Source organism: Brassica napus, chromosome A4 (assembly GCF_020379485.1).
Source record: "Brassica napus cultivar Da-Ae chromosome A4, Da-Ae, whole genome shotgun sequence".
Lineage (NCBI taxonomy): Eukaryota > Viridiplantae > Streptophyta > Magnoliopsida > Brassicales > Brassicaceae > Brassica > Brassica napus.
The window spans coordinates 173,191-189,585 of record NC_063437.1 but is presented as its reverse complement, the minus strand read 5'-3'; the positions used below and the strand labels follow the sequence as shown (position 1 = coordinate 189,585).

Here is a 16,395-nt window from a genome sequence, read left to right as displayed (position 1 = left end):
CTGACAACTCTGGCTCTGAGGAGAAGAAGAATGCGAAGGAGGGAGTGGATGACAACACAAACCTAGCTTCCGCATCCAAGAAAAACCAAAAGAAAAAGAAGAAAGCCAATAAGAAGAATAAGGAGAAGCTTGCCAAGGAAACTCCAGTGAAGGATACTCCTAAGGCTGCAGAGGACTACTTGGAGGACCCACCTTCAAGCAGTAGGAAAGGAAACAAAAAGAGTGTCTCAGAGAGGAAGAAGAAGAAGAAGAAGGAAGTCTCCTCCTCCGACTCTGAGCTGAGCCCAACCTCTGCCTCGGAATCATTGGGGTCCGAACACCAGCATGAATCCTCCTCATCTGAATCAGAGTCTGAACCGGAGGATATAGCTCCTGTGGAGGATCAGATTGTCACTAAGGAGTACACACAGGTTCTGTCCAAAAAACAGAAGCGTCTTTTGAGTAAGCGGATGGGGAAGCACCCCAAACCAAACAAACATTAATATGGCGGTTGACACTTTTTGTTGGAACACAAGAGGCTTTAATAATAGTGTAAAGCGTAGAAGCTTTCGGAGATGGCTGCGGAGTAGTAAACCTCTTTTTGGTAGTCTAATTGAGACTCGTGTGAGGATGCACAAGTCTTTGAAGTATATACATTCCTCTTTTCCTGGATGGAACTATGAAGCAAACTATGAATTCTCTGAGTTAGGCAGGATTTGGGTCATTTGGGACCCCTCGATTAGTCTCTCTATCCACTCGAAGTCTAAGCAGATGATCACGTGCATCGTCCGTCTGCCCAAATCTTCAACTGACATGGCGGTTTCTTACGTTTATGGGGTAAACTGTAAGAATGGAAGGGAAATACTTTGGGAAGAGATGTGCTCTCTCTCAGCAGATCCTATTATTGCGTCCAAACCGTGGGTTGTGCTGGGGGACTTCAACCAAACCGTGGATCCCGTGGATAGCTCCTCTGGTAGTACTCGGATCTCCAAAGGTATGATGCAGTTTAGAGATTGTCTCTCGTGCTCTGGCCTTTCTGATCTCACCTACCGGGGCAGTATGTTCACTTGGTGGAACAACCAGACAGCGAGACCCCTAGCTAAAAAGCTAGACAGGATCCTTGTTAATGAAAACTGGCTTCTATCTTTCCCTATTTCCTATGGTCACTTTGGGGACATGGACTTCTCGGATCACTGTCCAAGCTCTGTCATAATCACCTCACGGACCAAGACCAAGAAGCCTTTCAAGATTTCTCACTTCCTTATGGACCATGAGCAGTTCACTCCTAGGCTGCAGGCCTTTTGGGACAACACCCACGTCCCGGGAACTGCTATGTTTCAACTTTCCAAGAAGCTCAAGCTGCTGAAATCAGTGATCAAAGATATCAACAGAGAGCACTATTCGGACTTGGAAAAACGGGTCAAGGAGTCACACGCTGGCATGCTATCAGCTCAGGCTGACCTTCTCTCCTCTCCATCGACAATTGCTGCTGAAAGAGAAAGAGAGGCTCATAAGAACTGGGCAAAGCTTGCAAAGGCAGAGGAAAAATTCATTTATCAGCGTTCTCGGGTGACGTGGGTGAAGTTGGGTGATTGTAACTCCTCTCTTTTTCATCGGTCTATGCAGACTAGATGTTCAGGAAACCAGATACATTATCTTATAGATGACCAGAACAACAGGCTAGAGAATATCAATGATATCAAAACCCACTGTGTTGACTATTATACAAACCTCCTTGGTTCCCCTTCCCCGTCCCTCTCCATAGAAGCCTCGGGTGAAATCAGCCGTCTTACAACTTTCAGATGTGATGAGGCTTGTAAAGATATGCTAATAGCACCAATCTCTCAAGAGGAGATAAGGAAAGAGGTCTTCGAGCTTCCTGCAAATAAAGCCCCAGGACCGGATGGTTACACAGGAGAGTTCTACCGCAGAGCTTGGCCTATCATAGGGACTGACTTCACCACAGCAGTCCAAGAGTTCTTCACTTCAGGGCATATTCTGAAACAATGGAATGCAACTGCCATCACGTTGGTACCTAAAACGACTGAAGTGGAGAGGATGAGCGGGTTTCGACCCATCTCTTGTTGTAATGCTGTTTATAAGGTGGTCTCTAAGATCATTGCAAGACGACTGGAGAAGCTGCTGCCAGCAATGATATCTCCCTCTCAGTCTGCGTTTGTTAAAGGGCGTTTACTAGTGGAAAATGTCCTCCTAGCTACAGAGTTAGTGCAGGGATTTGGTTCTAAAAACTCTTCTCCCAGGGGTCTTCTCAAGGTTGATATAAGGAAGGCCTTCGACTCCGTGAGCTGGCCTTTTATCCTCCAAGCCCTTAGCGCTGCTGACTTCCCTGATGTCTTCATCACATGGATCAAGAACTGTGTCACCACTACATCCTTCTCTATAAATGTAAATGGCGAGCTATGTGGGTACTTCAAAGGTGGGTGTGGCCTTAGACAGGGTGACCCTATCAGTCCAGCGCTCTTCATCATTGCTATGGAGGTCTTCTCGTCTCTCCTCACTGAGAAGTTTGATTCTGGTCTTATTGGGTATCACCCCCTAGGTCAGAACCCAAAAATCTCGCACCTTTGCTTCGCCGACGATCTCATGATCTTCTTTGACGGATCAAGTAACTCCCTCACGGGTATTGCTGAAGCTCTGGAAGAATTTCACCTCCTCTCGGGCCTGGGGTTGAATAAGGATAAAACTGCGTTGTTTCATGCGGGCATGGATGACATGGAAACAGCTACCCTCAACTCTAGTGGCTATCTCTTGGGCACTCTTCCCATAAGATACCTAGGACTGCCCCTTCATCATCGGCGACTGAAGAAGTCTGAGTATTCCCCCCTTATTGACAACATAAAGAAGAGAATCCAAAGCTGGAAAGTCAGACTGCTGAGCTATGCGGGAAGGCTGGAGCTTATCAAATCTGTAATCAACAGCTTGATTAACTTCTGGCTTTCGGCCTTTGTTCTTCCTAAGGGATGTATTAAGGAGATAGAGAAACTTTGTAGAGACTACCTATGGTCCTCTAATCCCGAAGCCAGAGGTAATGCAAAAGTCGCGTGGTACGACCTTTGCCTTCCGAAACGCGAAGGAGGAATTGGCTTGAGAAACCTACTCCTATGGAACAAGGCGCTTACCCTCAGATTGGTTTGGTTACAATTTGCTGGCACTAACTCGCTATGGGTTGCTTGGAACAAAGAACACCGGCTTAAAAGATGTAACTACTGGAATGCAGAACCCCAACCAGGACACTCTTGGATTTGGAAATCTTTGATCTCCTTACGTCCCCTGGCCCGTCAACTGATCGGCTGTGACATAGGGAATGGTCTACAAGCTAGCTATTGGTGGGATGATTGGCTACCTCAGGGTCCCCTCATTGACTTCATTGGTACTTCTGGTCCCTGCAGACTTGGAATCCCAATCGCCTCTACTGTGAAGGAAGGAACTCGACGTGGTGCTTGGCTCCTGCCATCATCTCGCTGCCGTCTGCCCTCCCTAGCCTCCCTAAGAACTTCTCTGCTGGAGATCACACCGCCTACAGAGGAAAACAATGCAGATGCTTATTGTTGGGGGCCACCTGGTAACAGAGGCCCTGCTTTCTCTATCAGGAAAACTTGGGAGCTCATCAGACAAAGTGCTCCCCTTGTTCCTTGGGAGAAGGCTGTTTGGTTCAAACATGCTGTCCCTAAGCATGCTTTCAATTTCTGGGTGGCAAATCTAAACCGTCTTCCAGTAAGAGAAAGGTTAGCGAATTGGGGTTTGTGTGATCTGCCAAATTGTTGTTTGTGTGGACTTGGACAGGAATCGCGCGATCATGTCTTCCTGCAATGTAGTGTTGCAGCGCAATTATGGGCCATCATTCTTCCTCGCCTTGGACAGCAGAATCTGGTTCTCTACAACTGGTCTTCTCTTATCAACTGGATGCTCACAGTCACGCCAGGCCTCTCAGCAACGTTAAAGAAGCTACTCGCCCAAGCGGTTGTCTACCTCCTATGGATAGAAAGGAACAGTAGACTCCACAACGGTTCCCCTGCACCCACAGCCGTCCTGTTCAGTAAGCTCGACAGGATGTTGAGAGACACTCTCCTTGCTCGCTTACCCCATAAGCGTTGCCAAGGACTCTTATCTCAGTGGTTTAGGTTCTCCTAGATCATGTTGCCTAATTCATAGTTTGCTCTAGTTCCATCATGGTTTTTTATTTTTTTTGAGCCATATGTAACTTTTTGCTAAAAGCCCTTGTAAAACTTACTCTTGTTCCTTTTTGGTATAATATTCACATTTTATCAAAAAAAAAAATAAGTTTCTGTAGCCATGCGAGAAGCCATGTTTTTTTTTTTTTTTTTTTTTTTGATAAAAGATTTTCTATTATGCGAGAAGCCATGTTTCTGTGCACACTTCAATAAAATGTCATTTTATTGTTTACCATCCACTTTTGATCTACATCATGCACGCACTTTTTTATATATATATATCCTATCGGTTGATATAGTCAGTCTGAGAACTAAATGATACAGAGTAGATTAGATACGTAGCGACTGATCCAAGTTTGAATGCCTTCCAACCACTACTATGAATAGCCAAACTGTTTCTTGGAAATTGTATGAACCAAAGCCAAAACTGGCCAATTAGCAATAATTTTGTTCCCACGGAGAATAAGGCAAACAAACCTAGATGATACTTAACTTTTGTTTCTTCTTTTCAACAAAGTAAATTTTCATAGAAACTGGGAAGATACATAGTCACAATACACACGTATATGAATGAGTAGATAGACTATTTATCAATAACAAAGACAGTATTAGTTTCGTAAAATAAAAAAAAATGAATTTATGGATAACAACAACATATTAGTATATGAATAGCACCAGTGTATCTCTGGTTCTAAGGAGAGGCTAAAGCCTTTTTCTCATCATCTCGAGTCTACTCTGAATAAAAGCATCTGATTTCTTATCAATATCAATGGAAACCGGCTTCGGTTGTGATCTTTTCCTCACATCTTCAGTCTTAGGAACCACCACCGCAGCATGAGGTCGCACAAAGCTAGCTTCACTCGCTACGCTCTTCACGTCACTACCACCATTGACCAGCATGATTACCCTTTCTCTCTCTGATCTAGAGCTAGTGTTGATGGCATTAGCAGCGTTATCTTCTCTTTCCTTGAAGTGGATTGTGATATCAGAATTTGATCCCTTCTTGATCAGTTTCTTCTTCACAGACTTTTCTTCCTTCTGACCCGACATGAGTTTAACTACCACGTACCTTATCAGCCGGCAGCAAATGCCTTTGTTTTCATCGTTAGTCTCTCTTCTCTGCATCCTCCCTTGTGTTACAACCAAAATATGTTCTACGTTGTTGGTTTATATATATGTAAAACAAAACATTAGTGGGATTAGAGATTTTTTCCCGCATTGGCTTTGCTTTGATTCTACGCTTTGCAGAAAAATGTGATCGTCTTTGTTTTTTATTTATCAAAAAAGAAAAAAAGAGAAAACATAATTTATCTAGTTTCTTCTTCATAATCCTGTGTTTGGTTTAGCTTTATGTAAAAAAAGCAAATAGCTTTGTGCAAGTTTTTCTTCCATTCGAGCTGGAGATTCGCTTCTTTTGTTGGTTGAGTGGACGGAAACTAGAAAATATTCTTCTTATCTACTCGGACTTTGTGATCTCTAATAGTACTTCTACACTATTATTACACTTTTGTTATTCTCACGTTTTGAGTGAATCACGTGTGTAAGAAAGAGCGTCTAGAAACAACAAAAGAAATAAAAAGGTGTTGCCATTGGAAACGTAAGCCCCGTTCTGTTAAGGGACTCTAAGTGAATAACTGTTGTGTTACCAACGGCCATGGTATCATTCGGAGAGACCACATAAGCTCGCTCCACGTCTCAGCCGACTGCGTCTCTCCAACCGCAAGATTCTCTCGTTACCGAGGCCGCATCTCTGCGGTGTAGTGTCCCTGGGACTTTCCTGGGTCGGAGCTTTAGACAAAGCCTATTGACCCATTCACTTCGTATCCAATGACATTTTGTTACTACTGATAATCCTCAGACACATATACTCACATGTGTTATCGACTCAATTGTCAATGTGGGCTAGAAATCATGTTAGCAAAACCTTTTTGTGTCACTTCTCCAGTTTAAGGATAAAAAAGACACCTTATTGAATAATTTTAACTAATTGTTTGATGGGTTGAGCCAGCCCATGTTGTAGTGCAACACATAAGCGACACATGAAAGCCCAGTTAGCAAGCTAACTTATCAGGCCTTCTCCCTTAAAAAATAAAGTTAATATCGTGTGGGCCGATGACCCACATATCAGATATTAAACTGATAAGAACAGATACTACACTTGATCTTAGCCAAAAGGCCGAGAAAGGTATGAATTGGAAAAGAGAATGGGCCTCTTTATTTATAGCAGCACGAAGTGAGTAATGTTTGTCTTAATAAGCGATGTGGGACAAAAGATAAGGCAAAAAGTTATAAACGGAAACTTATGTAATGTATTTTCTTGTCAATATATACCTTTTTGTGTGTTGTTCGTTGTTTGCAATTGATCACGGAGAGAAACTTTGAGCTGGTGATAATTGAAACTTTGAGTCGGTAAACATTATACATTTGTTTACACTCTTTCAATAACGTTCTTTTGATGCAAAGATGGTTCTTAAAGGGCTGTTTGTTGATTGGTAGATTGGAATATTTTAGTCTAAATGTGAGAGCTGGTGAGTCTTTTATGATGTCTTTCAATTGCGGTAAATCTTCAAAATCCGAATTCCTCGTTTCCGGCAGAGAGGACAAGGCTTTCCCAGCAACTTCAAGGCGCATGTCAAGCAGCAGCACATATGACCGCACCTACAAATCCGAACCAAAAAACAAAAGTAATGAATCAAAATCCACCATGCACTACTAATCAGTGAGTGTAGGGCTTATTAAGAAAAGAGTAAGCAGTGCTCTTACGGAACAAAAGCGGCGTCACATTTCCTCTCAAGGCAGACCACACAACGATCATGTTCATCGCCATCTCTGCTTTTACCATTCTCCAATCCTGGTGATATATGTATATTTTGTAACCATATTCAGAAAAAAAAATGATTCACACCAAGAAGTTACTGCAAACAACCTTTACTGGTCACTCGTTCCTCTCTCTTAGGAGCTGCAAGTTTCTTTCTCTTAGCAGCTGCATCAACAACTCTGCGACAAACACGAGCTTGACCACTTAATTTGGAATGAATAATCCATTTGCACTTATCTGCCCCTTTTGGTCCAGCAGCTGACATACCTTTTCTTTAACAGTCGCTGCTGCCTTCTCTCAAGAAAATCTCCTGTTCTCACTAGAATATATTTAATCACAGGCTTTGATATCAGAATCACACCAACAACAGCTAAACCCATGGAGGCTTTCTTGAACCTCCTGCCCACAAAAGAAGAGGATATTTTTAGACTTAATTTATTCCACATTATACAACTTTTGTACAATATTATTTCATGGACGAGAGATAAGAGACGACCTTGACCACTTTCCCACTTTAGAGATGAGGTGATCGAGCGGTATAGGGGAGACGTAGAATGGCCCTTGATCGGGTTTCTGAATCCTCACATCCCCAACACCATCCTTTATAGTCTATTGTTGTTGTACATACCAAAATGAGATTTAACGTATTTTTTTTTCTCAAGATTTTAGACAAGTGAGAGATGAAGTCATACCTGACCAACAACGGTAAGGCGTGTACCAACTGGGAGAACACGTTCAATGCGTCTTATTCCAAGCATCTGAAGACAAGAAGGGTGTTACTTAAGCAGAGCAAAGAGAGGTGGGAAGGAAGAAAGGAGAGACCTCGAGGCCTCGGAGAAAATCTAAGGTTCCTCGAACGAGGGAAGACGCCTCTGGCTTTTCAAATACTTCACCTCCGACGGTCAACTCAAAACCTATTCCACTTCGAGCTCCCTCTACGATCACGCGGCCTGTCCCATCGTCCTACCACATAAAATGAGAGTCTAAAGAGTATATAAACACTACTAAGTGCAGTCTAGTTAAAGGCAGAGCAGGCTTACCAGAAACCAAGGGACTTCCTTACACACGGGGAGCATCAATGCAGTGTCTTGAACCCACGAAAACTTCCAGTTACGTTTCAGAAACTGTTGCTCTGCCTAAAACAGTCAAAAACGATATAACAAAAAAAAAGCTTTCTAGTTTTGAAAAAGGCAAATCCAAACACATACGGTTTCCTGGAGAATAACAGAGAGAATGCCACTGTGCTCACACTTGATGGGTGTCTCCGAGCCAACTGTTCCTGATACTGCCACGATCGAAGGCAACACCGCGCTCTCTGCTTAAAAAAAGAGAGTTGCTTTGAGAACCAACCCCATCAACGTAAGTGAGAGAGAGAGAGAGAAAACGTATACCCAAATCCTTGAGCTGGTCAACCCTAGTGACCGATTTGAGAAAGTCAACATCCCTGGCTGTTCGGCGGCTGAGAAGATAAAGAGCAACGGCGCCTATGCAACATAACCCACTCCAAGGTTCCATCTTCTTCAAATCGATAGCCGACGATCACTGCGGCAAAAATGATCAACCGCCATAAAAGTTTGCTTTTTTTTTTTCCTAATGAATGAATATTGTCAATCTCAAACCCCTGGAACTTTTAATTGTATCAAATAAACCCTTGAAACTTTTAATTGTATCAAAAAAGACCCAATTGATTTATATTTTAGTCTTCAGGTTAAGTTACGCAGGTATAATAAGCGCATGTTATACAAGTACTTTGGAAACTTGCAAACCCTACACCGACCACCGAGAGAGAGAGAGAGAGAGAGGCATTATCAATTTTTTGGTTAACACAAGGCTCCTCCTCCTCCTCTCAATCTTCTTCTCCCTTTTGGTTTCCTCTGCGAATCTTCTTCTTCTTCTTCTTCCCCAAAATCGAATCGATTCGGGGTTTACTAGACCAGTTTTCTATCTAGCTTCTCCCTGCCCTCCGTCGATTGGATTCTTCCGATTTTTGAATGCCTGCTGCTACTTCTTTTCCCGAAGAACCCTAGCCCACTGCTAATCGTCGCCTGCGGTTGTGGCTTCACTTGGAGAGTTCGATTCCTCGTCTTCATCGTCTTTCCCCTGATGGCTCCGAGCCGCAAGAAAGGCGGTGCTAAGGCTGCCGCCGCTGCATCCGCCCGGAGACAGTGGAAGGTTGGCGATCTCGTGCTTGCCAAAGTCAAAGGCTTTCCTGCTTGGCCTGCCGCGGTTTGTGCCTCTCTCCCTTCCTTTCGCTTTATTGCTTACGCCCTAACTCTGCTTAACTTTGGTGGTCTTTCAAGTTGCATGTCTGTGTATCTTCTCTGCGCATAGCTAAGCTGAAAATATCGTCTTTTGATTTGATGTGTATGTCTATTATCGACTGCCTTTTTAGCAGATTGCAGATATACCAGTGAGCAATGATTGTAGCTGTTATTAGATACCTCTGATCCATAGTTTTGCTTAGCAGTTTTATTAGGCTGATACATCTTCTGTAACAGGAACATGAGCAAATTATTATACTTGTTACTAGACCAATGGTTCATAGTTTCTTATGATGATACAATCCACTGTTTACAATTTCTATTTCCTTTTTGGATGACTTACCCCCGTCTGCTTACTGCTGGATGCAACTGTAGGTTAGTGAACCAGAAAAGTGGGGCTACTCAGCGGATAAGAAGAAAGTACTGGTTCACTTTTTTGGCACACAGCAGATGTGAGTTTTCTTTCATGCCTTTACTATATTGCCTTCCTACATATGTTTTAGTTTCTTTTCATATTTCCCTTCTTGGGTGAATGCTACCATTTCCTTTCCAGTTTCTATCTTATACTTATTTGAGTTCATTAATTTTGCCACACCATTCGAGCAGATTAATTCATTTTAGCATGATCCTCATTCGAGGTAATGAAGTTTGGTTCCTCTCTAGCTATAGATTAACAAGTACAAGCTGGTTGCTTCTTTATGACAGTACACTTTTAAATTCTCTTGTTGAGGCAGGGTATTCTTAATGTGATGTATTTTCTCTAAGCTATAGTTTTACTTGTTTTAGGATCAGAACTATTCCTTGTTCGGAATTCGGGGCTCACTTGAGTTAGTGTTAATTTTGAGTTTCTTTCTTCTAACGGATGGTGACTTTTGCTGGCAACATAGCTTACTTGCGTTGAGCTTCCATAACGTATGGTGACTTTTGTTATCATTTAACTGTTCCTTACTTATGGGTTGGGCTTCCATAACGGATGGTAACATACATCATTTAAATTTTGTTGGCGACATAGCTTACTTAACGGATGGTGACTTTTGTTATCATTTATCTGTTGTAAGCCTTTTCAATGTTGAATTCTCTGAAAACTGTTTTATCACCTACTTTGCAGATTAGCATCAACATTTAGTGATTGTTCTTTTTGCTGCATCATTCATACGGTTATGTGAATTCTGATGTATATTTATTATGAAGAGAGCATTTTAGAACAGCTGCTGGCTTATCAAATTAAATTGATTAAGTGAATCAATTTAAGCTTGTAAGCTGTGTTCACTTTTTGCTCTTTCCTCTGGATCAGTTAACTGTTCTTTACCCCCCTCGTTTGCAGTTAGTAATATTTGTTGGTATATGTGCAGAGCTTTCTGCAATCCTGCTGATGTTGAATCATTTACGGAGGAGAAGAAGCAATCGCTTTTGACAAAACGGCATGCAAAAGGTGCAGATTTTGTCCGTGCGGTTAAAGAGATCGCAGAGAGTTACGAGAAGCTGAAACAGCTGGACGAGTCTAATGGTCCTAAATCTGCTGAAGAAACAACGGTTGGAAGTTCTGGGAATACTATAGAGCTGCCTCAGGCCAGTGAAAATCTAATTGGTACAAGACTTGATACACAAATAGAATCATCTAGTCATGGTAGAGATGAATCGACTCTTCTCAGCGAGGATGCTTCAGCTGCTGAACAAATGCTAGCTCTGCGTCATAATAGTCTAGCTCGTAATGGAGCCTGTGATAATGCCGCAGCCAAAGATCTGTGTGAGATAGCTACACATTCTTCAAGGAGAAGAAATGAACGGGCGCGGTCTCAAAAGTGTGCTCCACAGAAAATAGTATTACCGGTTCAGCACTCTAAAATCTCGTCAAGCTTGGAATTCGATAGGCTTCAAAGGTCCATCCATCAATGCAGTGATGGTGGCCACAGTGTAGATGATATAGATGATGGAACTAAAGGAAGGAGAAAGAGGATCCGAAGGTCAGGTCCTTCTGAATCAGATGATGTGGTTTCACCAGTTCAAAAATTGCACGGATCTGATGAAGAAAACGCCTCTGAAATTGCTACAGGTGAGTCTGACAATAATAGTAGGAATATGGGCAATGGTGTGGATTCTGGTTCCAAAGTTGAGCATCCTGATGCTGTTGGTGAGGGGTGCGAAGGAGGTCATGAGCTCAGCAAAGGGCTTGATTTCCAAATTAGTACCATGGTGAAGAGGAAGAGGAGGAAGCCTACCAGAAAACGTGAGACCTGTGACCTTGTTGACCCTCCTGCTAAAATTGAAGCAGAAGAAGGTTCTGGGACCAAGGCGTGTGATAGCTGCCAGGGGTCTCAAAATTCTCATGAAACGCTGAATGAGAGGCTCTGTGCAGAGAATGGGGATGAACACTTGCCTCTGGTAAAACGAGCCAGAGTCCGAATGAGTAGAGCTTATTACGCTGATGAAAAGGTCAATGCCTCTTCACAGTTCGAAGAAAGATCATCCAAAGACACTCCAACAAGTTCAGCCATGCAAACAAGCCCCTCGGTTAATCATGAAAATGATATTGTATCTGGTCATGATACTTCTGCGGCCAAAGAATTTAACAGCTTTGAGTTGTCTGGTAAGCTCCCAGGTGATATGGTTGATGTAGTGCCTCCTTATATGGGAAAACCTTCTGGCAGAATGTCTCCGTCTATATCCTGTGTTCAGACTGTAGGAGATAAACAGACTGCTATGGAGGTCCATGAGAACGAATTTAGCATGACGCCAAATGATGAAGTAACTCGAGCACGGTCTAATAAACTTGGCAGTTCGCTAGAAGGGAACACTCGTGTATCTGAAGGTTTTCAGGGTTGTTCGGAGGAATCACAAACCATAAACTGTCAAAATGTTGAGTCCGATCCTATTGGCATGCAATGCACACGTCAAAGTGAGAACAACGGAACCCCTTTGAATCCTGATACAGTGGACTCATCTGTAAATAATCCCCCGAGTTTATGCTCGGGTTTGGATATGACAGCGTCATGGGTACCTGCTCAGTCTCCTCATCAACACCAAAGCCATGACCATGATTCTTGTGACCAATCATTGGTCGCTGTTGAAGATGCTTCCCTTAAAGAAAAATGTGAGAATATTGATAATGTGACTCAAGGTGTTCAGTCCCAAGTTGTAGAACATTCTCCACCGTTCTGTTCAGTGGTCAATAATCAGGCGGCTGAAAACATGCAGGAAACTGAAAACACTCTACTGGAAATAAAACAAGGAAGTCTGGGTAAAGAACTTGATAGTGGCAAGCAAGCTCAGATAATACAGAATCCAGCTCCCTCTGCCACTGAACGTTATATGATGGATAAAGAAGCGGAACCTCAGTATGAAACGGTGCATAGCCACTGTGAGGATGCTGTGGAGAACAAAGAGCTGGAAAAGAGGTGAGTCTACTGATTTTGTCCGTCTACTCATGTGCTAATCTCTAACCATGGTGTCTCTCCTATTGTTTTCCTGATTAGAATAACTTTTGAAATTACAATTAGGTGTTCAATTTCTACATATATTGGAATATTTGTATGGAGTTTTCATATTCAGATTGATGTAGGTCATGAATAGGAATATATATATATTTAGACTTTCACATACTAACCCATTACACTATTATTTTTACTTTTGTGTAGTTTTCATGTATCTTTTATGATTGAAGGTTCCCAGTTCCTGTTAAAATTTGCTCTCACGGTGAAAGTCTGTGTAGAGGATAAGCATATTGAGTTTTTAGATCAAGTCTCTTTAGACATTATCTTCATCAAACTTTTCCAGTTCCCAGAACGGGTTGACTAACTATATGGTCTGTCCGTGTGCATTTGCAGCTGTGAGGCGGATGAGCAGAAAGAGCAGATCCAAGCCACCAATTCTGTCTCAGTATCTGAGAACCTTTCACGTGAAAAAATGAGTCTATCTCCTGACTCTTCTGCCAGGGGGGCTCCACATGGCAATGTGTCTACTGTAGAAGGTGCAGATGGTATGCAGAACAACAATAATTGTAGCACCAGTGGCGAGAAAAAAACTATCAGTGATGACACAGGCAAAGAAGAAAGAAGGGTTGAAATTGGTGTAACTCAGGTGAATAAAATCGGTAGTTCTGATGTGCAATTCACCATTGAATCTTTTGAGACCGCACTTGCTTCCTTGGTGAGGACAAAGGAGACCATTGGCCGTGCAACTCGTTTAGCTATGGACTTGGTGAAATTTGGTATGTCGGCAAAGGTACGACGTTCTTCCTGCTTATGATATTATCTGTTTGTTGATCCCATCTGTTATGTAGATAACATAAGAAATTCAACGTTCCTGCTTTTTGGAGGCAACTTCCTTATAGATTTTTGAATCATAATAACTGGATCTGTCCTATGATAAAAAAAAACTATCACATGGTACTAATAGTTAATTGCTTCAGTTAAACAGTGACCATATCTACCAAACCAATGTTATGTATTAATACGAATTTTAAAAATCCTTCTTCATAGTATTTGCTTTACTGTTTTCGGATGCTGCATCCAGCCACTCTTGATAAGCCTAGAACTAGGGAAAGCCTTATAGTATCTACCTCTTGCATGAGGAAAAGGACTTGTTTGCACTGTGCTTTTGTGCGATTTATAAAACACTATATTATGGGATTTTGGCCTATGTTGTTAAGAATCGCTGTGTCTTGATTTAGGCCATGGAAATTCTTGCTCATACTTTGGAAAGCGAGTCAAACTTACAAAGGAGGGTGGACTTATTTTTCCTTGTTGATTCTATAGCTCAGTGTTCCAAAGGTCTGAGTGGTGAGTTACATTATCTAGTGTTTTAGCTTAGTCGCATCATCGAGGTTCTCAATGTCGAATTAACTTTGTGGCTATTGTCTTTTTCTTCAGGTGATGCTGGCGGTGTTTATCTTTCATCCATTCAAGTTATGCTGCCTCGCCTGTTGGCTGCTGCTGTCCCAGCTGGAGCTACCACACAAGAAAACCGGAGACAGTGCTTGAAGGTATTGGATAATTTTCATTTTTTTACTTGGCTCTTTTTTTAAATATAAATATGTATTCTCACCTTTTCTGCTCTTATATAGGTTTTGAGGCTTTGGCTCGAAAGAAGGATCCTTCCTGAATCTATTGTTCGTCACCATATAAGAGAACTTGATTCACATAGTAACGCACCTGCTTGCCTCTATTCTCGGCGCTCAGCGCGAACAGAAAGGGCGCTGGATGACCCCGTCAGAGACATGGAGGGTATGCTCGTGGATGAATATGGAAGGTGAGAGTTTGGGTCTATTCAGTCTTGAGATTTTCTTTTTTTTTAAACTTTAGTGTCATAGCTTAATTCGTCTTTGTGTATCAGTAATTCAACCCTCCAGCTTCATGGATTGTGCATGCCTGCAATGCTTAAGGTTGAAGACGAAGGAAGTGACTCGGATGGGGGTGATTTTGAGTCTGTCACTCCTGAACACGAGTCCAGAATTTTAGAAGAACATGTTACACCTTCCATTACTGAAAGGCATACTCGTATACTTGAAGATGTTGACGGCGAGCTCGAAATGGAAGACGTGGCTCCACCTTGGGATGTTGGAAGTAAGGCACCCACTGATCAAGCTGATAATACAGAGTCTGCATATTGTCAGCCTGTCTCTGGCACTTCACATCAGAATGTGACCTCGTTATCTCCATTAGCTCCCCCTTCACAGAATGCGCAGTCTAATTCCTACACAAATGGTTTCGACGGCAGTGGATATCAAAGCATGCACGTACGTCCTTTTCTTCTTAAAGAATGTTTTCGGTTAAACATAAACATAGTGACGATGACTGAGACATGATTACTAACTTCATTTCTGGTTTTAACATTCCAGGGAGATCAGCAGGCACGGATGAATCCATCTACGCATTACCGAAGTCCTGAATCATCTTATAGTTCCCGTGCATCTTTGTCAAAAAGCATGCCACGCGGTGAGGGTTCTGACTTCCAGCATAGGCCTTATCCATCACCTAATCCCCCACCTCCGTCTTCTCATCACTATTATTCACATATGGAGCCGGACAACCATATGACAGAAGGTCCATCCTACCCTCACGGATCGCATTACACAGGGGATTTTGGTGAAAGGAATTATCATGATAGCCATGAAAGCATGAGGCATGCACCATATGAGAGTCGAGACAATTGGAGATATCATCCGCCGCCTTCTCATGGTATGGGGGCTCCTTTGACCTTTTTATTATGCATGCATAGGCAAAGGACATATATATATATGCTAATAGGCATTGGATCCTTTTGCTCGTATTTGCAGGTCCACGATATCAGGACAGACACAAAGGCCATTACCAATCCAGTTCATACAGTGGCCATCACCGTGACTCTGGAAGGTTTCAGAACCACAGGTGGAGTCATCATTCTCCGCGTGCATATAACAACAACAACAGACACTCTTTTCAACATAAACCACATTCGGAAGGCCCTGTTCCAGTCCCAATGAGAGGTATTCATGCTTAATCCTCCCTGGGAATGAAATTAAAAAAAAGGCCCACTCTCTCTCTACTCTCCCACAAACTAGATCAGCCGTCTTAGTTAGCCGTATTCATAACATTATTATGCTGGAATTGTCTTAGGTGTAGGAAACCTGAACCTGGTTACTAGATGAGCCATTTTCGTTTCACTGGGATCTTTCTACTGCACCCCTTTATGTCTGTCAAGTAAACTTGAGTATATTTTTTTGCAGATCCGCAGGGCACATGGCATCAGAGGTGAGTTACAGACATTTACAGATGGAGATAGACGGGGTAAGTCCTACGCGGGAGGTGCTCTGTCTGCTCTAGTTTGAAGATATTGGGCTAAGTAGGTTAGGGAAGAAAGTGAGCTCGGATGGAACATAACTTGGCCATTTGAGAAAGAAAGAAAGAGAGATGTATTCAAGGCTTTTGTTTAGGGATTTAAATAGAGAAGTGAAGGATAAAGCACTCTGTAAGTGTACATATGATGATGGATGATTATGTCGTTGCTAAAAACCTCATTGATAAATTGAATTCAAAAAGCAGCAAGTCGTGAGAAAGATTTGGTAAATCCATTTGTGGAAATTTAGATAGGCATTGTCTCTTGGTTAAAAAAGATGAAAGACACCAATAATTATTTTAGATTAGAAAAATATGGTTAGAGGAACAAA

At 42.3% G+C, this 16,395-nt stretch overlaps 3 protein-coding genes and 1 non-coding gene across 8 annotated transcripts; 1 reads left to right on the top strand and 3 right to left on the bottom strand.

The window, feature by feature from the left end:
• Window positions 1–4,677: 4,677 nt before the first annotated feature.
• BNAA04G00180D lies at window positions 4,678–5,974 on the bottom strand. The gene has a single exon (XM_013804867.3). It carries the CDS (start codon window positions 5,295–5,297, stop codon window positions 4,875–4,877), a length of 423 nt encoding a protein of 140 aa, XP_013660321.1. The 5' UTR covers window positions 5,298–5,974; the 3' UTR covers window positions 4,678–4,874.
• Window positions 5,975–6,166: 192 nt separating this feature from the next.
• LOC125608468 lies at window positions 6,167–6,361 on the bottom strand. The gene has a single exon (XR_007339361.1). It is a non-coding gene; the product is annotated as a U2 spliceosomal RNA (small nuclear RNA).
• A 179-nt stretch (window positions 6,362–6,540) lies between these two features.
• Window positions 6,541–8,601, bottom strand: LOC106363873 (E3 ubiquitin-protein ligase SPL1). Of its 4 annotated transcripts, none has more exons than XM_048778257.1 (10): window positions 8,382–8,601; window positions 8,199–8,305; window positions 8,031–8,126; window positions 7,813–7,953; window positions 7,683–7,748; window positions 7,487–7,599; window positions 7,258–7,389; window positions 7,099–7,169; window positions 6,936–7,023; window positions 6,541–6,830 (listed from the first exon to the last, which is right to left on the bottom strand). In XM_048778257.1, the coding sequence occupies exons 1-10, from the start codon at window positions 8,503–8,505 to the stop codon at window positions 6,722–6,724; spliced, it is 1,047 nt and encodes a 348-aa protein (XP_048634214.1). In that variant the 5' UTR covers window positions 8,506–8,601; the 3' UTR covers window positions 6,541–6,721. The 4 variants fall into 4 exon arrangements, with proteins under 4 accessions (XP_048634214.1, XP_048634216.1, XP_048634215.1 ...); XM_048778259.1 differs by having other exon boundaries at window positions 8,031–8,114; XM_048778258.1 differs by having other exon boundaries at window positions 8,031–8,114; window positions 8,199–8,308; window positions 8,382–8,597.
• A 185-nt stretch (window positions 8,602–8,786) lies between these two features.
• On the top strand, window positions 8,787–16,295 carry LOC106369309 (protein HUA2-LIKE 3-like). Of its 2 annotated transcripts, none has more exons than XM_013809448.3 (11): window positions 8,787–9,216; window positions 9,627–9,703; window positions 10,604–12,646; window positions 13,076–13,472; window positions 13,921–14,020; window positions 14,120–14,232; window positions 14,314–14,498; window positions 14,583–14,985; window positions 15,088–15,427; window positions 15,526–15,714; window positions 15,955–16,295. In XM_013809448.3, the coding sequence occupies exons 1-11, from the start codon at window positions 9,094–9,096 to the stop codon at window positions 15,981–15,983; spliced, it is 3,999 nt and encodes a 1,332-aa protein (XP_013664902.2). In that variant the 5' UTR covers window positions 8,787–9,093; the 3' UTR covers window positions 15,984–16,295. The 2 variants fall into 2 exon arrangements, with proteins under 2 accessions (XP_013664902.2, XP_013664900.2); XM_013809446.3 differs by having other exon boundaries at window positions 13,921–14,029.
• Window positions 16,296–16,395: the final 100 nt, after the last annotated feature.